This window comes from Equus quagga, chromosome 8 (genome assembly GCF_021613505.1).
Source record: "Equus quagga isolate Etosha38 chromosome 8, UCLA_HA_Equagga_1.0, whole genome shotgun sequence".
Classification (NCBI taxonomy): Eukaryota; Metazoa; Chordata; class Mammalia; order Perissodactyla; family Equidae; genus Equus; species Equus quagga.
In genome coordinates this window covers 2,843,029-2,866,432 of record NC_060274.1, presented here as the reverse complement: position 1 = coordinate 2,866,432, position 23,404 = coordinate 2,843,029, and the positions used below count along the sequence as shown (strand labels likewise).

Sequence of the window (23,404 nt, the reverse complement as noted above, 5' to 3'; positions counted from 1 at the left end):
ACCCATGGTGGACAGGTTTCAGCGGAACTGCCAGACTAAGACAGACCAGGAGGGAGGCCCTGGCCACCCACTTCTGAAAACAATGGCCATGGAAACCCTATGAATAGCAGCAAAGCATTGTCTGACGCGGCACCGGAAGGGAAGAGGATGGTGCAGAAAGACCAGGCATGGTTCTGCTCTGCCATGCACCGAGTCTCTGGGAGTCTGAATCGACTGGCTGGTACAAACATCCAAAACACCAAGGTCAGCCAGGTTCATTTCCCAGGGCTCGGCGACTCTCGCACACCAGCCACCCAAAACCAGACTCAAGTGTGTTCCTCAGAAATATTGCAAATTACTACGTTTTAGCCCTGCACGGCACTAGCAAATATTAAACGCAGGTCCTGTTAAATCAGTGAGGGCCAAGGCGCTACTCATTTGCCGAAGGGCTGTCAGCTTTTCCAGCCACGTGCTCATCAGCAGATTTTGATCATCTGTCTGTCAATCATCTTTTGAAATTATCCCCAGAGTTGAAAACATACTAAATCCTTTGTCATCTCTTAAGGACCACTCCACATAAACTATGAGGAAGTCACTTTGACCGAAAAACTTTCTTTACACAATGGTTGCTTGAGGTCATTTGAAGTTTTACAATTTTATGATTTAAAAATTTGTTTAGGGGCAGGCCCAGTGGCACAGTGGTTAAGTTCACATGCTCCGCTTCAGTGGCCCGGGGTTTGCTGGTTTGGATCCTGGGCGTGGACCTACGCGCCGCTTGTCAAGCCACGCTGTGACAGGTGTCCCACATATAAAGTGGAGGAAGATGGGCACAGATGTTAGCTCAGGGCTAATCTTCCTCAGCAAAAAATATAAAATAAATCAATAAATTTGTTTATTCATAACCTACACACATTTCCTAAGGACCTATTTTTCCTTTTAAATTCTTCTTCCTTCTTCAGGGGACCTATTTGTATTCTCTGCTGCACCTGCATAGCGCAAGACTCCTTTCCAGTCTAAGTTTTGTAGGGTCCTGCAGTTGAAAGTGCTGTCTTTTTACACTACCATGGTGAGACCTGGCAGTTAGAATAAACGGTCACTGCAACCCTGAACCACAGGTGACATCCTCAGGGGTGCTGCACACAGTCTCAGCACAAATTGAAAGCAATTCCTTATGGCTGTGATATTAACCTGCCAGACTGTCCCTGGGCTTTGTTCCGAATGAAGTTTTCACATTCACTGTCAAATTTTCAGGCTGGAAAATTGCTTGTATAAAATGCCAAACTGTACACTGTACTTCTTGTTTTTTATGCACCTCACAATGTCATGCAAATGAGCAGGGTAATCCTAAATTTGCAGAAGATTAAATAAGTTTGAGATCTCACAGGATCTTTACCATGGGGCATTTTCTAGAGAGATAACAACAAAACGGGTCTTAGCTTCCTACGGATGACCTATAATTTGGATTTTACTTTGCAATACAGAAGGAATCTTGGGGCAAAGAATATACCAGTCGCTTTATAGGCCAGTGAGTGCCACTGAGCAGCAACCTCAGTCATCAATCGAATGGAAAGGCAAGAGACCTGGGCTGGGAGCTGGTCGAAGGCCAGGTCTGAATTCTCTACCATTCACTTCCCATCTGGGGGCAGAGAAGGAGCACGAGAGGAGGAAGTCGCTGCTGGGGAGATTCCTCCCACCTCCTTCCCTCTTTGCTCTCTACTTCTGGAAGGTGGCCCACATACTGGTCCTGAGTTCCATTGTGTTCCAGGTAAGGAAGGGTAATTGAGCCATCCCAGTCCCTCAGCTTCTCTGTATGGCTGCACAATACTGCCTTTATCAACATGCTGCACTCTATTTACTATTCTTTCTTGGTCCTTAGCAAAGTCACATCTTTTCTTTTCTTTTTCTTTTTCTTTTTTTTTGAGGAAGATTAGCCCTGAGCTAACATCTGCCACCAATCCTCCTCTTTTTGCTGAGGAAGATTGGCCCTGAGCTAACATCCATGCCCATCTTCCTCTACTTTATATGTGGGATGCCTACCACGGCATGGCTTGATGAGCAGTGTGTAGGTCCATGCCCAGGATCTGAACCAGCAAACCCCAGGCCACTGAAGTGGAATGTGCGAACTTAACTTCTGCACCACTGGGCTGGCCCCTGTTTTCCTTTTTTTCAGGCAGGTCAAATCCAGGGCTACAACTAGCTCTAAAGGGTTTACCTTCTCACCTTCATGCTAAACAAGACCATCGAAGGGGAGGTTCAGGGAACAGGTAGAAAGGATGGAGCTAGAGAATGTGTGATGTGTGTGTCCCCAAATTCCACAGGTGGCCTGCATGTTCCTCCACAGGGAGTCTGGGGCCCCTAGGCAGCCCTTTTAGCAGCTTCCTTCCACAGCAAGAAGCAGAACCTCAGTGGAGCCGGTGGAGGTGAGGACAGAGGGATGATGACAAGGCGGCAGTGGGAAGGGCAGAAAAGAGGTGTTTCCTTTTCTCTCCTTCTCTCCATCCCATGATCAGCCAGTTCCAGGTCAGAGACAACCAGGGAAGTCACATGGAAGGTTCTCTTCAAACAGAAGAGAGGACTGGGCATCCCTTGTGGAGGGGAATCTTATGCTCTTTCAAAGAAAAACAACTCAGGACTTAGTGAGAAGAGTCTTTTATTCAAAAGGATTATCATAAGCGGGGAAGAGACCATCGCAACAGGTGCCCTGTAGTGGTGAGGTCTGCAGGCATCTCAAAATCAGACAGAAAAAGACTTTTCTTCCACAGGGTCCAGGAAGGCAAATGGATGAGTGGACTCTTTGGAGGGAAATGACTAATGGGGTCTGCCAGGAAAGGGGTCCGGCTGTGGTCAGTGGATTCCCAAGAAAGGCTGACGAGGGGGCAGGTTCCACTCTTCAGGGCTCACTAGGGCTTGGGGGACAAGCTGGGTCAGGGATCTGCAGGAAGGAGAGAAGCCTGACCAATGTTTCATCGAGACAAAGCAGAGGGTCAGCCACGGGCAGCAGTGAGCTCTTGGCCAGCTCACAAGTGAAAGGAGGCACGGGGTTCCGAAGGAGGGAAGGTGGGAATCAACCCAGGGTTGCTTTCATTGATCTCCAGGTCCCTTTGCTATAAATCTTCCTGTATTTCTTAAGACTTGATTGACAGAAACAATTTATGATGGGGAAGACCTTTATGACTCCAGAATTCTTTGCCCCTTTTAAAATTTTTTTTAACCATTCACACCTAAAAATGGGTTCCCCAAATGAATCATCAATTGTTAGATTGAATGACAGGGCACACGTTAGATTTGTCACCCGTCATCTCATAATGATCATGTGCTTGGCTTTTTAGGGACCAATGTTTATTTTTTTAATTGAGGTATAATTAACATGTAATATTATATTAGTTGCAGGTGTACAATATAATGATTCAATATTTGTATATATTGCAAAATGACAGCCACAGTAAGTCGAGTTAACATCCACCACCACACGGGGTGTCTTCGATCTCAAATGATACAATAATGGCTAATATTTACTGACGACCCACTCTGTGCCAGCACTGTTCTAACTGCCTTACCTGGACTGACCAGTCATTTCTTACGACACTGTGAGGTTAGAAACATTACGGTCTTTATTTTACAGAGGAGGGAACCGTGGCATTGAGAGGGTCAGTAACTTATCTGTGGGTGCACAGCTTTTGGGGTGAATTGAGAACAGAGGCGTCAGAGGCTGCATCAGTAACCACAGTGCTCACGTGGCCTTATCTCAACATTTTCAAATCTTCCAGGCAGCTTGCAAAGTGTCCTTGCCCACAGAGATAATTAGGCAAAGAAGTGTGAACGTTTGAGTACAAACTCAGTTGAAAAGCAACTCACAGAGTCATTCTCCAGAGGAACTACCACACCCAGGGCTCTCCGTCCTCATCACTTTTGCTCCTGGTTTGACTTTGTTTCCAGGGAGTCATATGATGGTTTTATAACCTACAGGATATACATGGTTAACCATCTGCATTTGGGCAAATAGGCGTTACTTTTAAGTAGGAAGTGGTACTTTCAATTTTTCAATTCAGCAATTTGCTTTTGGCCAGTTCTGGTCTCTCACTGCCTTTTTCTTAATGACCATTAGAAAGTGCATCTTGGTAAGAGACTCACATTGGCGATGTGGGCTCCTGGAACATCACTGAGGGGAGCATAACAGAACAATTCACTTCGGATCACAGCATCTCTCAAGGTGAGCTTGGCTTTACAACCTTCACTCCTTTCAAAAATGCCTTAAATTCTGTAATATCTGAGTCTAGGAAGTACTGGACGTGGAATTGTTTCTCTTAAGAATTCCAGAATTCTGGCATATTGACTGTGTTAACACTTAATAAAACATTCTTACCTTCACGAATACCTTGACCTTATAGGGTTAATGATAGTACAGTGTTTTCAAGAAGTTCGCTTTTCCTCTAAATGTACCATATGTGACTTGATAATCATCGCCTTGCATGAGAACACAGGTGATGGTTTTGGCCTTGCTTGTTCATACGGTAAATATCGATATCTGGAGAGATATGCAACTCTTTATTTAACAAAGTGCATGAAAAGATTTTGAAAAGCTAAAAAATAAGCTAAGAAACATTTTGGAGGCACTGCTAAAAGTGATCTATGCGATGAAAGGTAATGAGTGAGCGTCTCGAACAGCTGGAGGTTGAGTGGGAAGGAGCTTGTAAGGAGAGCTGTTTAAGAAACATTGATGGGGGGAAGTTTTTATGAGACTCAGTGCATTACAGGAAAAGCTCTGATAAAGGCTGCAAATGCCATAATGATCATGAAACTGCTGTCTCATGGCCATAAAAGAATAATACATAATGATCTTTAAGAGAGCTTGCCACAGGTTACCTCCACAGCCTTGTAGCAGCAGAAAATAGATGTTGTAGAGATCAGCACTCTAAAGAAAGAGATAAATGCAAGGTCTGAATTCAAGCCATTCTTGAAGTGATTGAAGGTATAATTTCTGCAAATAAAAAAGAAAATGTCAATCTGAGCTTCCAAAGGAGCAAAAGGAACCAAAAGGAAAAAAAAAAAACTTATATACAAATCACTGGAAAAAACCTTTTGGCTTCTTTCTTAACCACTCTTATTCAAAAGCAGAAGGAAGCCAGCGTAAAGTTTCAGCTCCACTGAGGTTTATCTAAAAAAGGATAAAAAACTGTGTGTTCATGATTCAAATGAATTAAGAGAACATAAATTTAGTAAATACCTACCGTTGCAGTATATGAGAATCTGATATCAATAAAAGGTATTGAAATAAAGTTATTATTTAAGATCTTGTGGGAATTTTACAGCCCTTCAGTAAGACTTGCTGCAGACAAAGTGAATTAGAAGGTGAGTAAGAGATGATATGAAAAGTATCACTATTACTCAGAGCCCTGTGTGAGCCACTGTCTTCCCATCTATACAATGGGTATAACATCTACCTTGAAGGGTTTTTATGAGGTTGAAAGAATAGATACAAAGCAGTGGTCCCAATGCCGAGCATGTAATTAGAACTTAATTTGCAGCACACACACAAATATGCACATATAACACATTTACACACTCACACACTCATGCACACACATAACATATATACACATGCATAATATATACATGCACACCCATGCATACACATACATGCACACACATAGCCTAACACACATATGCACGCTCATATACCCACTCTTTTTTAGTTCTCGTTCCTTGTCTCGTTAGGCCATCACTATTTACGAAAGTAAGCATCGATTTAAAATTTTCTGCTTTAATTTTAACAAGCTGTCAACTTGTTATGGAGTTTGTTTAAATTAAAACTTTAACACAGTTTTCCTTGCTGATAATATTTTGATAAATATTATTAACGGTTTCCCCGTACTTAATTTTCTTGGGTAATGTCTGCCCTTGGCCAAATGGACCAACAAAAGAGAGCTGGTCTGTCAGCCACTCCCTTCTGCTTTGTCAGGCTCCTTCTCTCTTCTCTGGGGGACCCCACTTCCCTTTTGCTGTCCTTCTGTCTGCTGCCACCTCTGCTGGTCCCACCAGAGAGCCGACTTGTAATTTGTCTCCCGAAGACTGTATCCTCAGTCAACTGGCGCCAGTTAAGATGCTTGCTACTAAGGACTTGAACTGTTTCCCACCTGTCGCTGGTCGTCCGCGTTTGACTAGACAATTCACAAAGCCATCAAAGTCCAAAGAAATGGTTTTCTACGAAGTTGAGTCACCGTGGAAGGCCTGGTGGAGATGAGTGTGGCTGTGTGGCAAGAAGGGAGCACAGCCTCGTGTTTCTTAAACTGCACAGTCAGGGTTATGACCCTGTTCTCCGGCTCACCGGGCTGGTTCTGCTTTTCAGGGTGCATATTACTAGGTGTTCTTTCATTTTTGAGTGAATTAACCAATTAGCGGTTAGTTTCTGAGACTCTTTTGCCATTGTACCTAGTAAAAATGGTACTAGGCAGCCAAATTATTCTGTTGCAACAAAGTAAGTTCATATTTTAAATACTGCGTTAAAAATGCTACTCTGTCACATTGTTATTCTTAAAGTAACACTTTGTTTTCAAGCATGGCAACAAAATCTTTGAAACATTAACATGGAAAGGCAGAAGCTGTTCCCACTTACCCTGTGTGTACGATTACCCTTAGGATGGTGGCACACTGGCTTTTCATTTAAAAGGGTAATATACATATATATACATGGTTTTAAACCTTAAATGCAAAAGTCACATGAAGGTTTAACTTTTCATTATACGCCTCTAAAAAAGGAAGAAAAGCCATTCAGAGATGTATCTTTTAATAAAAGTTGGTTTCCAAGTATATCCACGGTGAGAAGAGAATCAATCAGGAGGTAGCCCGAGGCCGGCATAATTTCTGTCTCAAGCAATTTGTGAGGGATTGGATACCCTCCCAGGCAGACACCGGCATGGAGACCAGCTTGCTGCCTGAGGATGGATAACCCGCTTGGCTTGGTGGCACCTCTCGCCACGCTCGCCTCAGTGGCAGTGTCAGCACTGGAGAGACCGCGAGCTGCAGAGGTGAGAAGCCTGTGTGCCTGCCACTTACACCTGCCTTCGAAGGAATGAATTGGCGAATATCTCCTTTAGGCCAGCTTTTCCCGAAGTGTTTCCCGAAGAACACTGGCTCTAAAGGGTCTGGAGGCAAGCAGGTCTGGGAGATCGTGCTTACTCAAGCAGGGCTCCGAAGAGCCGTGGATAATAAACTGTGATTCAAATGTCCAAGAGGAGGAGCCATTTATTAGCATGGCCCAAACTCATTTAACCCCAGAGCAATGTTTCACCCTCCTTTCCTCTCTCCTCTCTCCCTCCTACCTTCTACCCAGAGCATCTCTGGGAACGGACTTGTAAATGCCGATCTATTCTAGTGGTATAGTCGTTTGATGATGGAATTCTCTATGAAGCAACCATTCCAGTGCTCACACATCAATATGCGTTTGAATAATATGGAGATTGTGTGAATGTGAAGAGATAAATGATCAAAGCAGACATCCATAGGACGTATGGATGTCACCTAACATCAAACTTGACTAATGATTCAAAAGACACAGACAAGCGTGAGGCCCAGAGAAACATCCCTTTCCTGGAGGAGCCCCAAACCATCAGTCATAGCTTACTAAAAATGGGTTTTGGTTACAGATTAATATGAAGTGTGTGGACACTATATGTGAACACCTTGCTCTCAAAGGCTCCCCACTCGTCATACAAGTAGAATCTGCCTGTGTGCCTGCTTCCCCTCCTCCCGTGTACTATGCAACAGCTGTCCATAAAATCTATGTTTGTGTGCAGTAAGAAATCTAGGTACACAGGGAGAGTTTGTTTAAAGGTGTTTTTAGATAAGGACTTCTAGGTACTTTCCAAGTGCCATTAGCCTGTTTCCAAGGCGGGCTGGTCAAGGTTAATCATTCCTGGTGTCCCTAGCTGCTGGGAACCCTTTCCTCCCCAAAGAGCTCTAGCTTCAGAGATTCTTATTCAAGAGGTCTGATCCACCCCATTTTCAGTAACGACTTGCCCCTCTCTGCTTTAGAGATAACCATCTCCTGAGGTGGCCCAACGCCATTCTTGCTAAGCTGTTCAACGATTCTTCCTAAGGTTGGGTCAAAATCTGTTTATATGATCTCTACTCATTGGTTATTTTCTTACACTGGAGGGGGGAGGGATCGTTAGCCTACACCCTCTTTCAAATGACCACCTTGCAAGTAGCTGATAACTTCATTCCTACCTGGCCCTTCACCTTTTTAGGCTAAACAAGTCCAGTTCTGATACGCAGTGGTTTCTTTTCATCATCATGATCACTTTGCTACAGCTGATGCCAGTGGGTCATTTTTTTCCATAGCTCGACTCAGAATTATTGTGTAAACCTGACCTGTGCCGGGTTGATGGGACTGTTGCTTATCTCATTCTAAACCTTACAGTTTTCATAATTTAGCCTAAAAGTTAAACCTGAATTAATTTTAACAGGCTACATTTATCGAGCACTGTTTTAGGTTTCTATTGGTGCCATGACCAATTACCACAAACTTAGCAGCTTAAACATCACAAGCTCAGTATCTTACTCAGTAGCTCAGAAGCCTGATAGCAGTCTCACCGGGCTCAAATCGAGGTGTTGGAAGGGCTGCCTCTCTTTTGTAGTTTCTAAAGGAGGATCTGTTTCCTTGCTCCATTGAATTGCTGCGAGAATTCAGCTCTTTGCTGGCTGTGGGACTGAGATCCTCATTTGCATATTGGCTGTCAGCTGAAGGCCATTCCTAGCTCCCAAAGGTCACCCACATTGCTTGGTTTGTGGCCCCTTCTTCTGTCTTCAAGGCCAGCAACAATAGACTGAGTCCCTCTCGCGCTTTGAATCTCTTCTCCTCCTTCTCCGTCTCAGCTGGGAAAGATTCTCCACATTTAAGGACTCACAATCATGGGTCCCACCTGGGACTCACCAGTCCCATCCATCAGGCCCACCTGGATAAGCCAGGATCCTCTCTCCATCTCAAGGTTTGCACCCTTAGTCCATCTGCAAAGTCCCCTTGGCCATGGAAAGTCACAAGTTCATGGGTTCTGCAGATTAGAGCATGGATATCTTTGGGGCCATGATTCTGCTGACTGCAAGCATTGTCCCTGTCCATCAGCATCGTGCCTCTGTTATTAAACACGAAAGTAATGTGTCATCGAGATGGGGAAATACGATCCAGATGAAAGTAAAGTCAGATGGTTAGATGGTTAGATGATGAACTGCGGCCATTCTGCTGATTCACCCACCTCTTAGTGAACTTACTATCCAATAAAACTCTTAAAATTTCGGCTGCTGCTGAACTCCCATTTTGCATCTGTGTAGTGGACTATCCAAATGCAAGTGCAGATTCTATTTTCCCTACAAAATTTTACCATACTAGGTTTGACCCATTGATTCTGTCCAGAGATTTTGCACATTGATTCTGCCAACCAATATAATAATTACACTTTTAGGCTTCTTGTCATCTTCAGACCTGATGAGCTTGCCTCCTCTCTTTTTGTCCCTAACATCCAGAAAAATAATGGGCAGCACACAGCTGAAGACAAAGACTGGCATGATGTCAACGAGGGTAGAAGTGGTACCATGTGGGCAGTCACTCAAACAACTAGCAAACCATATAACTGTACTCTCACCTAGATTGTACCTCCACATCTTGATTACTTACAAATTTCAGATTTAATCATAGATTCGAATTGTCACAATGCCTCTCTAATCTGCAGTCTAGTGACCATGACAACCAAGGCTAGGACCGTGACAGGGCTGTGAGCAAGCCCGTGCTGACTGAGTGCTCACCACTTCCGTCCGCAAGCTCTCCAATCATTTCTTCACGATACACTTCAGCATCCTGCCTACAATCCACAGCAAATGCGCTACCTCAACTGGAGGCATTTGTCTTCTCTCTCTGCAGGTGAGTTTTGAGAGTTCTTACACAAGCCTGGTCTCTGGAACCCCACAGGCATCAGTCATTGGCTCAGGCACCCTAACTTCCAGTGTCTCCTTTGGTGGAGTGCCACGTTGTGCCTTGCCTGATACCCCAGGAGCCTGACAGGATTAAGAAGTCCTGTGAGAGGTTAACACTCAGGCAGGTGGTGACAGCTAGTCACTGAGACGGCAACAATTACCGCTTTACTCAAGACAGCTGACTACTGGCAAAGAAGGCTCTTTGCAAAACCACCTCGAATAAAACAACACCTCTAAGTGTATCATATGATTTCCCCTTAGATGCCTCAAAACTCTTGCTCCGAAGGGCAATCTAGAACAGTCTGCCCTAAACATTCCCTTCCTACCAACTAATTTTGTAGAAGTTTTTGTAAACTCATCTGTTTGAGAAACACTGACTTAGGAAATATTTAAATTTCAAAGATCAGCAAAGTACATTTTAAGAATCGGTTGAGCGAAATGCTTTTTATATGCAATTTACTGAGTTCAAAATAAGATCTAGCAAGGATGGTGGTGATGAGGAGGCTGTGCAAGAAAGAAAATGATGAGCCTTCCAAACGAGATGGAACAAGACTCCTGTTTCAAGTAGCTTGACGATTGTTGATTTGTTTGTTTGCCAAGAAATGGAAGAAAGACTTAATGCATTCACTGTCATCTCTCGTCAAACAATGTTATCCATCTCATCATCAAGATAACAGGATATTTCACTCTCAGCTCATTAAACAAAGTGCAGAAACCATGCTTAAAACTTCTTTATGTCTTTACCATCACAATTTTCATAACAGAAAGTCCAGAGAGCTGACCGTTGCTATTCAAGACTGGAGGTAATTTACTTGAACAAAACGTGTATAGGCTTCTTTACACGTTGTGGTGGCACAGACGCCAATCTGTCACCAACGCAATTTCCTTAAGACAATTCACATGATTTTTGTGGTAAGAGCAGTGGTCTGGGGCACACTGAATCATTTCCAATCACCGTGGGTAACTGGCACACACCTGAAATTGACAGTAATCTTTTTTTTTTTTTTGAGAACACTGGTTCTTAACCACAATAGCGTTAAATTCGTCATTATCCAGATTTGCATATTGCTTATACCCAACAGGTACATAACACTATCCCTAAGAGATATGAAACTTACAAATTTTGGCTTATTGGGGTTTATTCTGCCATTCTAACCAGAAAGAAGAGTAAATCAAAAGAAATTAAAATCACGTCTCATGAATAGACTTAATTCAGACCAAACTTGTAATGTCTGCCTGCGCGGCCCCAGGACGCAGACACCAGCCCAGCTCCTCCTGCTGACATCATTGCAAAGCCTTTCCCGACATTGAACTTCTCTTCACCAAGAGCTAGTCACTTGTTTTTCTGTAAATTTCACTATTCTTGTTGGTATTACATAGTTTACAATGGTTATAATGACAGTTTCTTGGAGCTTCTGTTTGATTTTTGTTTGCATCCTCAGTGCCTACCCTCAGGAGATGTTTCATAAATAGTTGTTGAACTGAGTTAAATTTGAATTCAGAAAACATTATATATCACAGTGGGGTTTAAAAATATTTTCCTTAGGGGCTGGCCCCGTGGCAGAGTGGTTAAGTTCGCGCGCTCCGCTGCAGGTGGCCCAGTGTTTCGTTAGTTCGAATCCTGGGCGCGGACATGGCACTGCTCATCAGACCACGCTGAGGCAGCGTCCCACATGCCACAACTAGAAGAACCCACAACGAAGAATACACAACTATGTACCAGGGGGCTTTGGGGAGAAAAAGGAAAAAATAAAATCTTTAAAAAAAAAAATATTTTCCTTAAGTGGGGGCGCAGCTGGGCATTGAGTACGCAGGATGCCGGGGCATCCCTCGCAAACTTCTAATTGCCACTGCATGCCCATCATTATGAACACCACCTCATATGATATGAATGTCATTATGCCCCTTCTCACCCCAACCCCATCTCACTAAGGAACCCATATTGACACCCTCTTGGTCTGGCATTCGGTCTGACCTCTCGGGAACCACATCCTCTTCCGCAGCTCCCTGACTGCACCTTCTCGGGAGTCTCCTGTGACCCCCACTTGATGCCTTCTCCTCCTGCTGCTCTTCCCAACCCCCGTCCCATTCACCTGTACCCCACCCCTTCCCACAGTCTGTATCTTTTCCTCCTTCAGTGATCTTCTGCCGTCCTACTTGCCCCGTGAAGCTTTTCCAACCTCCTCAGTCCTCAGCGAAGACTTTGACCTATAGCATCTGCTATCTGTTGACAGCACATTAAATGGAACTATGCGCAGTTACTTTTAAATGAGCTTTATTGAGGTACAATTTACATACAACAAATGTCACCAATTTGAAGTATCCGGTTTAGTGGACCAACGCTCACCACCATCATAATCCTGATGGGGAACATTTCTTTCCATCACCACACAAAGTTCTCTGCGTCCCTTTCCAGCCAATCTCTTCTTCCCATCCCTGACCCACAACAATCACTGACTTGATTTCCATTACTACTGTTCTGCCTTTTCTAGAATTTCGTATAAATGGAGTAAAGCAGGCCCTGGGCTTCTATGTCTGGACTCTTTACCCAGCAAAGCACCTTTGAGATTAACCCACGCTGAAGCATGTATCATTAGTTTCTCGTTGTTGTTGAAAGGTGTTCTACTACACGGATATAACACAATGTACTAATCTGTTCATCAGCTGATAGACATTTGGGTTTTTTCCAGTTTTGGGCTATTAAGAATAAACCTGCTGTGAATATTTAAGTGCGAATCTTTCGTTTTCAATTCTCTTGGGTGAATACGTAAGAGTCAGTTGCTGATTCATTTGGTAAGTCGAGGCTTAACTTAGAAGAAACTGCCACCTTGTCTTCTCAAAGCAAAGCAGGTATATGATTTTGCATTCCCACCGCCAAAGTGCATCAATGGCTCCTCATCTTCATCCATGCTTCTCGTCTTGTCTGCCTCTTGATTTTAGCCGTTCTAGCAGGTGTGAAATGATATCTCTTTGAGTTTTAATTTGCATTTCGCTAATTAATGCATTAATTAATGCATTAAGATGCATCGAGCATCTTTTCTTGTGCTTATTTGCCATCCATGTATTTTCTTTGGTGAATTGACTTAAAATATTTTGCCTGTTTCTTACTGAGTTCTGTATTGACATTGAGTTGATGCTGAGTTGTAAGAGTTCTTTTTTTTTTTTTATTGAGGTCATAATAGTTTATAATGTTGTGAAATTTCTGTTGTACATTATTATTTCTCAGTCACCATATATATATGCTCCTTTACCCCTTGTGCCTGTCCCCCAATCCCTTCCCCTCTGGTAACCACTAATCTGTTCTCTTTGTCCGTGTGTTTGTCTATCTTCCAAATTTGAGTGAAATAATGTGGTGTTTGTATTTCTCTGTCTGGCTTATTTCACTTAGCATAATACCCTTCAGGTCCATCCATGTTGTTGCAAATGGGACAATTTTGTCTTTTTTACGGCTGAGCAGTATTCCAATGTATATATATACCACATCTTCTTTATCCACTCATCAGTTGATGGGCACTTAGGTTGCTTCCACGTCTCGGCTATTGTAAATAATGCTGCAATGAACATAGGGGTACATAAGTCTCTTTGAATTGTTGATCTCAAGTTCTTTGGATAAATGCCCAGTAGTGGAATAGCTGGATCATGTAGTATTTCTATTTTTAACTTTTTAAGGAATCTCTATACTCTTTTCCAGAGTGGCTGCACCAGTTTGCGTTCCCACCAGCAGTGTATGAGGGTTCCCTTTTCTCCACATCCTCTCCAACAATGCTATTTTTTGTCTTGTTAATTAGAGCCATTCTGACAGGTGTAAGGTGATATCTCATTGTAGTTTTGATTTGCATTTCCCTGATGATTAGTGATGATGAGCATCTTTTCATGTGCCTGTTGGCCATCTGTATATCTTCTTCAGAAAAAAATATCTGTTCATACCCTCCGGCCATTTTTTGATTTGGTTGTTTGTTTTTTTGATGTTGATTTGTATGAGTTCCTTATATATTTTGGAGATTAACCCCTTGTGGGATGTATATGATTTGCAAATATTTTCTTCCAGTTGGTGGCTTGTCTTTTTGTTTTGTTTCTGATTTCCTTTGCCTTCCAGAAGCTGTTTGGTCTGATGAAATCCCATTTGTTTCTTTTTCCTTTTGTTTCCCTTGCCTGAGTAGCCACGGTATTTGAAAAGATCCTTCTAGGAGTGATGTCAAAGAGTGTACTGCCTATATTTTCTTCTAGGAGTTTTATGTTTTCACATCTTACCTTCAAGTTTTTAATCCAGTTTGAGTTAATTTTTGTGTATGATGAAAGATAATGGTCTATCTTCAACCTTTTGCATGTGGCTGTCCAGTTTCCCCAGCACCATTTAATGAAGAGATTTTCTTTTCTCTATTGTATATTTTTAGCTCCCTTGTCGAAGATTAGCTGTCTGTAGATGTGTGGTTTTATTTCTGGGCTTTCAGTTCTGTTCCATTGATCTATGTGTCTGTTTTTGTACCAACACCATGCTGTTTTGATTACTATGGCTTTATAGTATATTTTGAAGGCAGGGATTGTGATGCCTCCAGCTTTGTTCTTTTTTCTCAGGATTGCTTTAACTATTTGGGGTCTTTTGTTTCCCCATATGAAGTTTAGATTCTTTGTTCTCTTCCCATGAAGAATGTCATTGACATTCTGATTGGGATTGCACTGAATCTGTAGATTGCTTTAGCTAATATGGACATTTTAACTAAGTTTATTCTGCCAATCCATGTGCATGGAATATCTTTCCATTTCTTTATGCCATCATAGATTTCTTTCAATCATGTGTTATGGTTTCCATTGTATAGGTCTTTCACCTCCTTGGTTAAATTTATTCCTAGATATTTTATTCTTCTTGTTGTGATTGCTGGAGTGGATTTTTCCCATTGCATAGGGGTATTATCTGGTCGCAGGTTCCACTTGCCTCCACTAGGGGATGGGGTGCAGGAGCTGTGTATTCTGAGCTTGCCACCATCCCTGTCAGCTGTGCCTGTCCGAGCCTGGGCCACTCCTTGGGACCCCAGCAGCCATGTGGGGCTTCCCCACCAAATGGAAAGCAATCATGCAGGGGCTCAGGGTTTCTGCCACCTGCTTCCACAGTCCCACGGAGAAGCACTTCCCACTTTGGGGCCACAGTGGTGCTGTGGGTGTTTCAGCTGGGAGAGCCATCACACGTGTGTACTGGGCTGTCTGCTGGCCAGAGAGTGCTCACTTGTCTCCACCAACACCTCAGGGATAGTCCATCCACCTTTAGGTCTATAGCTGCATGAGTCTCTTGGGGTGACCTGATGTGCTGTGTGGGTATCTTCCACTGATCAAAGAATGTTCACTTTGTTGTAATTCAAACAGGGAGAGACAAAGGGAACAGCTTGCTCCGCCATATTGCTGACGTCACTCTGTTAGTCTTAATATTGAGTTGTAAAGAGTTCTTTTTATATTCTGGATCCAATCATGGTCAAATGTAAGTTTATAATTTTTTTCTCATTAATTTTTTGTTTCATTTTCTTAAGTATCTCTCAAAGAGCAGGTGTTTTGAATTCTGATCAATTACAATTTATGAATTTTTTTACACTTCATGCCTTTTGCAATTTATGTTAGAAGTCTCTTTTATTCCCCAGGGCACAAAGATTTTTCTCCTATGTTTTCTTCTAGATGTTTTATGGTTTTAGCTCTTCCATTTAGATCTACAGCTCATTTTGAGTTTTCGTTTTTACCTATGGTGTGAGATGAGGGGTAAGGATCAATTTTTTATACATAAATATCAAATTGTTATTCCAACACCATTTATTAAAAAACACCGTTTTCCCCCCATTAAATTATCTTGGCATGTTAAGAATTAGTCAATCATTTATGTGTGAGACTATTTCTGAACTCTCTATTCTGTCCCATTGATTATACGTCCATCCTCTCACCAATACCGTACTGTCATGATTATTGTAGCTTCACAGTAAGTCTTGAAATCAGGTAGTTTGAGTCCTACAATTTTGTTCTCTTTTTCAAAATTCTTTTGGCTGTTTCTAAGCCCCTTGAATCTCTCTATAAATTTTAGGATCAGCTTGTCAATTTCTACCAAAAAAACCCTGCCACAATTTCCATTTGGATTATGTTGTGTTTGTAGATTAATTCAGAGAGAACTGACCTCTTAATATTGAATTGTTAAATCTTGAACACGATAGATCTCTCCATTAACTTAGATCTTATTTAATTACTCTCAGCAATGGTTTGCAGTCCTCAGTGTGTAAATCCCGTATAAATTTTGTTAATTGTATTGATAAGTATTTCACTTCATGGTTTTTGATGCTATTATAATTACTTTTTTTCACTTTCAATTCCCGAATTTTCCATATGTTGCTACAATACAGAATCACAATCGGTTTGTGTATGTGGACAGTGTCTCATCTGTATGAATCACAGTGTATTTTTCTCTGTACATATTTTATATTTCATCTGTAGAATCTTCATTTGGATCTTTTTTTAAATATCTTTCATTCCTCTCTTCAGCACCTTTATGCATTCCTCTACCTTCTTGAACACATGCAAAACATCTACAGCCGCTAACGCAGCATCTTTTTCCATGAATCTTATCATCTCTGTCATTTTTCTGTTTCTTTATGTAGATTGTGGGTCATATTTACTTGTTTCTTTAAATGTCTGTGTCTTAGTCAGTTGGAGCGGCTATAACAAATTACCATAGAGTGGGGGGCTTAGACAACAAACATTTATTTCTCACAGTTCTGGAGGCTGGCAAGTCCAAGAGGAAGGTGCTGGCAGATCCAGGCTCTGATGAGGACACGCTTCCTGGTTTGCTTTCTTCTCGCCACGTCCTCACATGGTGGAGAGCAGAGAGCGAGGAAGCAAGCTTGCTTGTGTCTCTTCTTTTTTTGATTATTTATTTATTTATTTATTTTTCAATTATTTTATTGAGGTCATATTGGTTTATAACATGGGGTAAATTTCAGCTGTACCTTTTTATATATCAGTTTCTGTAGAGACTGCATCGTGCGCACACCACCAATAGTCTAGTTTTTGTCCGTCATCATACACATGTGCCCCTTTACCCTTTTCACCCTCCCCCCACCCCCTTCCCCTCTGGTAACCACTAATCTGTTCTCTTTATCCATGTGTTTGTTTATCTTCCACATCTGAGCGAAATCATGTGGTGTTTGTATTTCTCTTTCTGGCTTATTTTACTTATCATCATACCCTCAAGGTCCATCCATGTTGTTGCAAATGGGAGGATTTCAGTCTTTTTTATGGCTGAGTAGTATTCCATTGTATATATATATATATATACCACATCTTCTTTATCCATTCATCTGTTGATGGGCACTTGGGCTGCTTCCAAATCTTGGCTACTGTGAATAATGCTGCAACGAACATAGAGGTGCATAAGCCTCTTTGGATCATTGATTTCAAGTTCTTTGGATAAACACCCAGTAGTGGAAAAGCTAGCTCATACGGTATTTCTATTTTTAGCTTTTTGAGAGATCTCCATACTGTTTTCCATAGTGGCTGCACCACTTTGCACTCCCACCAGCAGTGGATGAGGATTCCCTTTTTTCCATGTCGTCTCATGTTTCTTCTTATAAGGGTACCAATCCCATTCGTGAGAGGAGGTCCCACCTCCAAATGCTAACACATTGGACATTAGGATTCAGCATATGAATTTCATGGAGACACAATCATTCAATCTATGGCAGTCTAGAAATTTTTGTTTGGATGCCAGACATTATGAATTTTATATTGTTGAGAGCTGCATTTTGTTGTATTTCTCTGCATAATGTTGGGCTTTGCTCTGCAATGTAGTTATATTATTGGAATAGGTTAGATCATCTGACACTTTTCTCAAGCTTTGTCATGGCGGGTCCAGAGCAGCATTCAATGCAGGATTACTTTAGCTCCTTGACTCCTAAGGTGGTACCCTACTGAGGATGCTATCCAGTGCCCTGTGACTTGGAAGTTGTCGCTAATCTGCCTGTGAAGAGAACTATTTCCAGCCTGTGAGAACTCCGGGAATTTTTCTGCCCCTCCATTCTGGTAGTTCTTTATCCAGTCTTGTGTCGATTCCTCTCATGGACACTTTTCTGCAGTCTCCTGAGTTCTCTGTATATAGCTTCCTTCTTTCTCTTGTCATGCTTGCAGATTATAGTTGCCTGTACTCTTTGAACTCTGATCCATGTCTCCTCAACTTGGCAAGATCGCCATTCTCCATTTGGGCCCCTTGCTCTGCAGCTTGGAAACTGCTTTCAGTGTCTGCTGGGGCCTCCAGAGCTCAGATCCTTGTTCACTTCGCTTCTGTCAGAGACCATAATCCTGGGATGTCTGTCACCCAATGCCTGAAGTCTATTATTTAATATATTTTATAGGTTTTTCTGGTTGTTTCATACAATTGAGTACATTTGGTCTCTGTTCATCCAATGTGGCTGGAAGCACAAGTCTTGCAGTCACGTTTTGATTGACAGGTTAAATCTGATCATCTGATGGATGCATTTATCTCCTCACAAGCTGTTGCACCATGGGAGGTTTAAATTATGCTTCTTCTGCACACTCTAAAGCCCTCAGAAGTGTGCCCTTGCAGGGGAGTGCAAAAGTGCAGAGAAGATCCAGACTCCCCCCGGCTCCCCCGCAGTCTTCTGTCCAGAGCAGTCACAGAGAACAGAACATTTGCTCTCCAAGTGACGTGCCAGGCATCAGGGAAGGAACGGGGTGGAGGCCACCCCATCCGCGACTGTGTAAGCAACAAAATGAAATCAAATGCTGCCAGAAGTGTGTTCAGAAAGTCCTTCAGGGAGAGCCTTGTGTTATACCGACTTCTCCTCCCAAATGTCAGGTTCCACCTCGGCTCCGTGGGTGAGGACCGATTCGGCAGAGAATGACGAATTGTGGGAGTATTTTGCCTTTGTGCTCTTGCGTCTGAAGCCTGCCTTTCTGGTGCTTCTCCTTCTTCTTGACCTTGTCAGTCCACATGGTAGGGGGGAAGAGAGGAAGAAGAGAATGAATGAACTTGAATATCAGAGGATTTGAGGCCAGGGATTGGACTGAGGATCGGGTTGGGGGGGGGGGGGGGGGGATAATAAAGTAGGATGATGATCAACAGCAAATAAAGCAAAATGAGCGAGTCTGAGAAGAGCCAAGAATTCTTCCTCCCTTCCTGCTTGAGTCAGTTTCAAACGATAGATTTCAGAATCCTTCACTCTGAGATGCCAGCTCCATCCTTCACACTCTCCCGGTGAACTTCCGTGCCTGGCCCCGTGCATTGTCCCTCTTAGTGTTCCCAGCACATCTTATGCTAAGTCAAGGTTGTTTGATGACAGTTAAGCTGACCCGGCTTGGCTGGTTGCACCGTTTCACAAACACACGATGCTCAGTGTTCCTTTTCAGCTGGGGCCGTATCGGTCACCTGCAGGAGGTCACCTTCTCTGACAGCCCTTTGCCCGGAGCCTGCCTGCTCTCCAAGGACCCACAGTGGGCCCGTGCGTGGAGCCTTTCCCCACTGTGCCAGCCTTAACCTTCCTTTGCACACTCTGGTTTCTGACAACGATGACGCATCTGCCCCAGCAGATGAGTGGTTGTAAACGAGAGTACACACTGGAAATATCTGTGCCTGTTAAGAAATACACATACATCCCTACAGCCTTTCCAGGCCAGACAGTCTTCTTCAGTCCATCTTGAGAATGACCTTCACAGTCACCCACATGGGGAAGTTGATGAACTGCATTGTAAACTATTTGCAGGCCAGGAGTATAAATTCTGCGTTTTCTAGACATATCTCTACTTCTATAGATTTTGTTCGGTGGAATCTCGTTGAACGTAATTAAATTGAATTTTGAACAAAGATTTCTGAGCAGATGAAAATCTGTGGTTTTGCTGGTATCATCCTTCTTTATACAACAGATCAGGGGCCAGCAAGTTACAGCCCATGGCCACCCAGGTCAGGTCAGCCCATTCCTTTGCGTCATCGCTGTGACTGCTGTAAAGCTCCAAGGTCAGGGTTGGGTAGTTGTGACAGAGACGATATGAAGTGCAGAGCCTAAAATGTTTACTATCTGGCCCTTCAAAGAAAGAGGTTGCTGACAGCTGTTCTAAGTAAATATTTTTGTGTAAGATAGCGTGCTGTGCACTCTTTGCGTTCAAATGGGATGGCACGCTGCTAACGCAATTCTCTGGCTCTCTCAGAATTTTGTCTTAACTCGAGTGTGTTTTGCTTTCTCTCCTTAGATTCACTTCCCTCCCGTCATCTCCGCTGGTGAGTCAGACGGGTTGGATCCTCTGTACGGGGCCTGGATTCCCTGTGCAGATCGAGTAGCACCATGAGTGGGGTAAGCATCTATTTTGTTTTGTCTGGGGGTATGATTTTGGTCAGTTTTGACTACTTGAACATTGCACTCCAGCTAACTCTATCTTCATTCATTTTCCAGGAACTCATGAATTTCAGCAACAACTACGAATTAAGTGAGGATTATTTTGGGTCAGCTAATAATTCAGATTATCCATTTGAGGAGGACACATTATGTTCCTTGCAAGAGGTCAGGAAGTTCTCTGGGCTATTTTTGCCAATTGCTTACTCCTTGATATGTGTCTCTGGCCTCCTGGGCAATATTTTGGTGGTGGTCACTTTTGCTTTTTATAAGAAAGCCAAGTCGATGACAGATGTTTATCTCTTGAATATGGCCATCGCCGACATACTCTTCGTGCTCACTCTCCCATTCTGGGCAGTGTATCATGCTACTGGCGAGTGGACTTTCAGCAATGCCATGTGCAAACTGATTAGAGGTATCTACACCATCAACTTTAACTGTGGAATGCTGCTCTTGACCTTCATCAGCATAGACCGCTATGTTGCCATTGTCCAAGCGACCAAGTCTTTCAGACTCCGGTCGCGAACATTAGCACACCGTAAATTGATCTGTTTCGTTGTGTGGGCAGTGTCCATCCTCATCTCCGGTTGGACTTTTACATTCAATGAGAAATACAACGTGCAAGACAGCCAGGTCTGTGAGCCCAGGTACCCCCCAGCCTCAGAGCCGATCAAGTGGAAGCTGCTGATGCTAGGCCTTCAGCTCCTTTTCGGTTTCTTCATCCCACTGGTGTTTATGATCTTCTGCTACATGTTTATTGTCAAAACCTTAGTGCAGGCTCAGAATTCTAAGAGGCACAAAGCCATCCGCGTGATCATAGCGGTGGTCCTGGTGTTTCTCGCTTGCCAGATTCCCCATAACGTGGTGCTCCTTGTGACCGCGGCCAACTTGGGTAAAATAAACAGGTCCTGCAGCAGCGAAAAGCTGATTGGCTACACCAACAACATCACTGAAGTCTTGGCTTTCCTGCACTGCTGTCTCAACCCCGTGCTCTATGCATTTATCGGTCAGAAGTTTAGAAACTACTTTCTGAAGATCATGAAGGACCTGTGGTGTGTGAGAAGAAAGCAGACATCCCAGGGCTTCTCCTGCTCCAGGCTGTACTCAGAAACCTTCATCTCCAGGCAGAACAGCGAGACGATTGACAACGATAACGCGTCATCCTTTACTATGTGATGTTCCTGGAAGCGTGGTGTGGACATGCTAACAGACATGGGGCCAAAAGGCATGGGAAATGCAGAACTTACACAAAAGCAGGCCGGTGTCTTTCCTGCGGGGTCAGGACTGCACCTGCTCCTGGACTCCATAAGTCTGTATGCAGGGTGGTGGGTGGGCTCCGAGATGTAGTGTCTCCCCAATTTAGGCGACCAGGTTGCTCGGTGACTTCGGAAACCTTACAGCTGGCATTCCACAGAACAGGATTTGGGAAGTTCGGAATGAAAGTGAATTGTTTACAAATGTGAACATTTTCAGAAATATTCACACAGCAGTCGTGGCCCACAGTTTCTTCTGGTCATAGCAAAAATCATCACGTGGTTTGGCAGACTCAAACAGGCAAAAACAAATGAAAGCCCTCACGCAACTTGTTTTAGGCAGAAGGTTAAATGTTTTATCTATCAAAATGTTTACCGTTGCTAATTATAAGCAGCATAATCGACCGGCTTGCTTTTTCTCTCATTTCCCTATGATTCACTGAACGAGCATGAGATTGTAAAAGGCAGAGGAAAAGTAAGCTCAAGAAACTCTGCAGGAAGAGACAGAAGAGGTGGATGGATAAGTATTGGTGACAATCGTCCCCACAGATAAGGCACTTCAAGTTCTAACGGGCCAACAGCAAAGTGTGTTTGTTGAATTTCCTTGAGAACCTGTTCTCTGTATGGCTAACTCTTCCCCAAAAGTCGGTTGGACTGAGGGTTCTATAAAGATGGGGGTCCCTCAGGATACAGAAGGGGCTTAATAAATACGTGTTGAACAAATCATAATGAAATTGGAGTTTATAGGGCAGTTTAAAGTGTTAGGTGTTTTAAATTTTTTTAAAAAATAAACAGATACTTTTTTAAAATAAAGAGCCAGGGAACCTCACTGCAACAATATGGAAAGAACCTTCGTTCCTTTTCCACAGTGGAGACGGAGAAGGATGGTCCTGTTGGAGGACTCTGGTTATAAAGAGCTTCAAACTAGCTGGTGGGTAGCCAGCCTCCTGTGGGCTTCTGATGCTGATCGTTAGTGCTTTTACCTAAAGTCTAAGGTTAATTATGGAATCAGATTTTAACCACTCTCTTCAGCGTGGTGGAAAGTTCATAGAACTCATATTTTGCAAGTGCTGTGTACATATTTGAACATAAGTGGAACAGTATCAACATGTATTACAAAAACACAGACACATATTCAAAAGATACTGACATGTTTTATCCTGACAAACGCGTTACTTGAAACTTTCTATGTTCTCTCAAGCTTTAACTACGTCTGTATATGAAATTCAAAGTGACATCTTAGAACTCAAAGTCTGTATTTTGAAAACATGGTTTTGGCTTTGCAAAATAAAACTATTTTGTGTGTGAAGTAGGAATGTTCTTTCAGATTCGCGTTGTGGTGGGGGAGACCGTGGTGCCCCGGGGTCTCACATCCTTCAGATCTGTTAGCATTCAACTCCAGAAATCAAAGCATCGAGATGTTACTCTGATGCTGCTTGCGGTATAACCCACGCACTGATACGACCTATGGAACTAAGTTTGGTTTATAAACCGGCACAGAAACTTCTTGCTTATTAGCACAGCTGGGAAATTCTGTACAATTAACATCTTCAGAGAAATGAAGCTTATTTCTTTAAGCAATAGCCTTTTAAAATTCCAGCACAATGAATAAAAATGTTTCTAAACTGTACTACATACTTTGTGTCATTAAATAGCATTGTTTTTTCTCGCTGCCTAGGGGATCACGACAGGTACATCGATGCCTGTTTGGGGCTGCAATGCGTTGACGCCCTCAGGAGACACGGCTCTGGTGGGCGGTGTCTATGCTCTCACAGTAAATGTCTCTGGCTTGTTCCTTAACAGCTCCCGTGTCTTCTTTTCATCGATTTCCCCATCTCT

General features: G+C 43.0%; 1 protein-coding gene across 1 annotated transcript in view; it reads left to right on the top strand.

Moving 5' to 3' along the window:
* The window catches only part of CCR6 (C-C motif chemokine receptor 6), a 31,615-nt gene extending 8,477 nt beyond the window's left edge, over positions 1-23,138 (top strand). Inside the window, exons 2-4 of the mRNA XM_046669942.1 lie at positions 4,085-4,189; positions 20,173-20,273; positions 20,373-23,138. Coding sequence (XP_046525898.1) covers positions 20,265-20,273; positions 20,373-21,488 — 1,125 coding nt within the window. The 5' untranslated portion in view covers positions 4,085-4,189; positions 20,173-20,264 and the 3' untranslated portion in view covers positions 21,489-23,138. The remainder of the gene's footprint in view (positions 1-4,084; positions 4,190-20,172; positions 20,274-20,372) is intronic.
* The last annotated feature ends 266 nt before the right edge of the window (positions 23,139-23,404 follow it).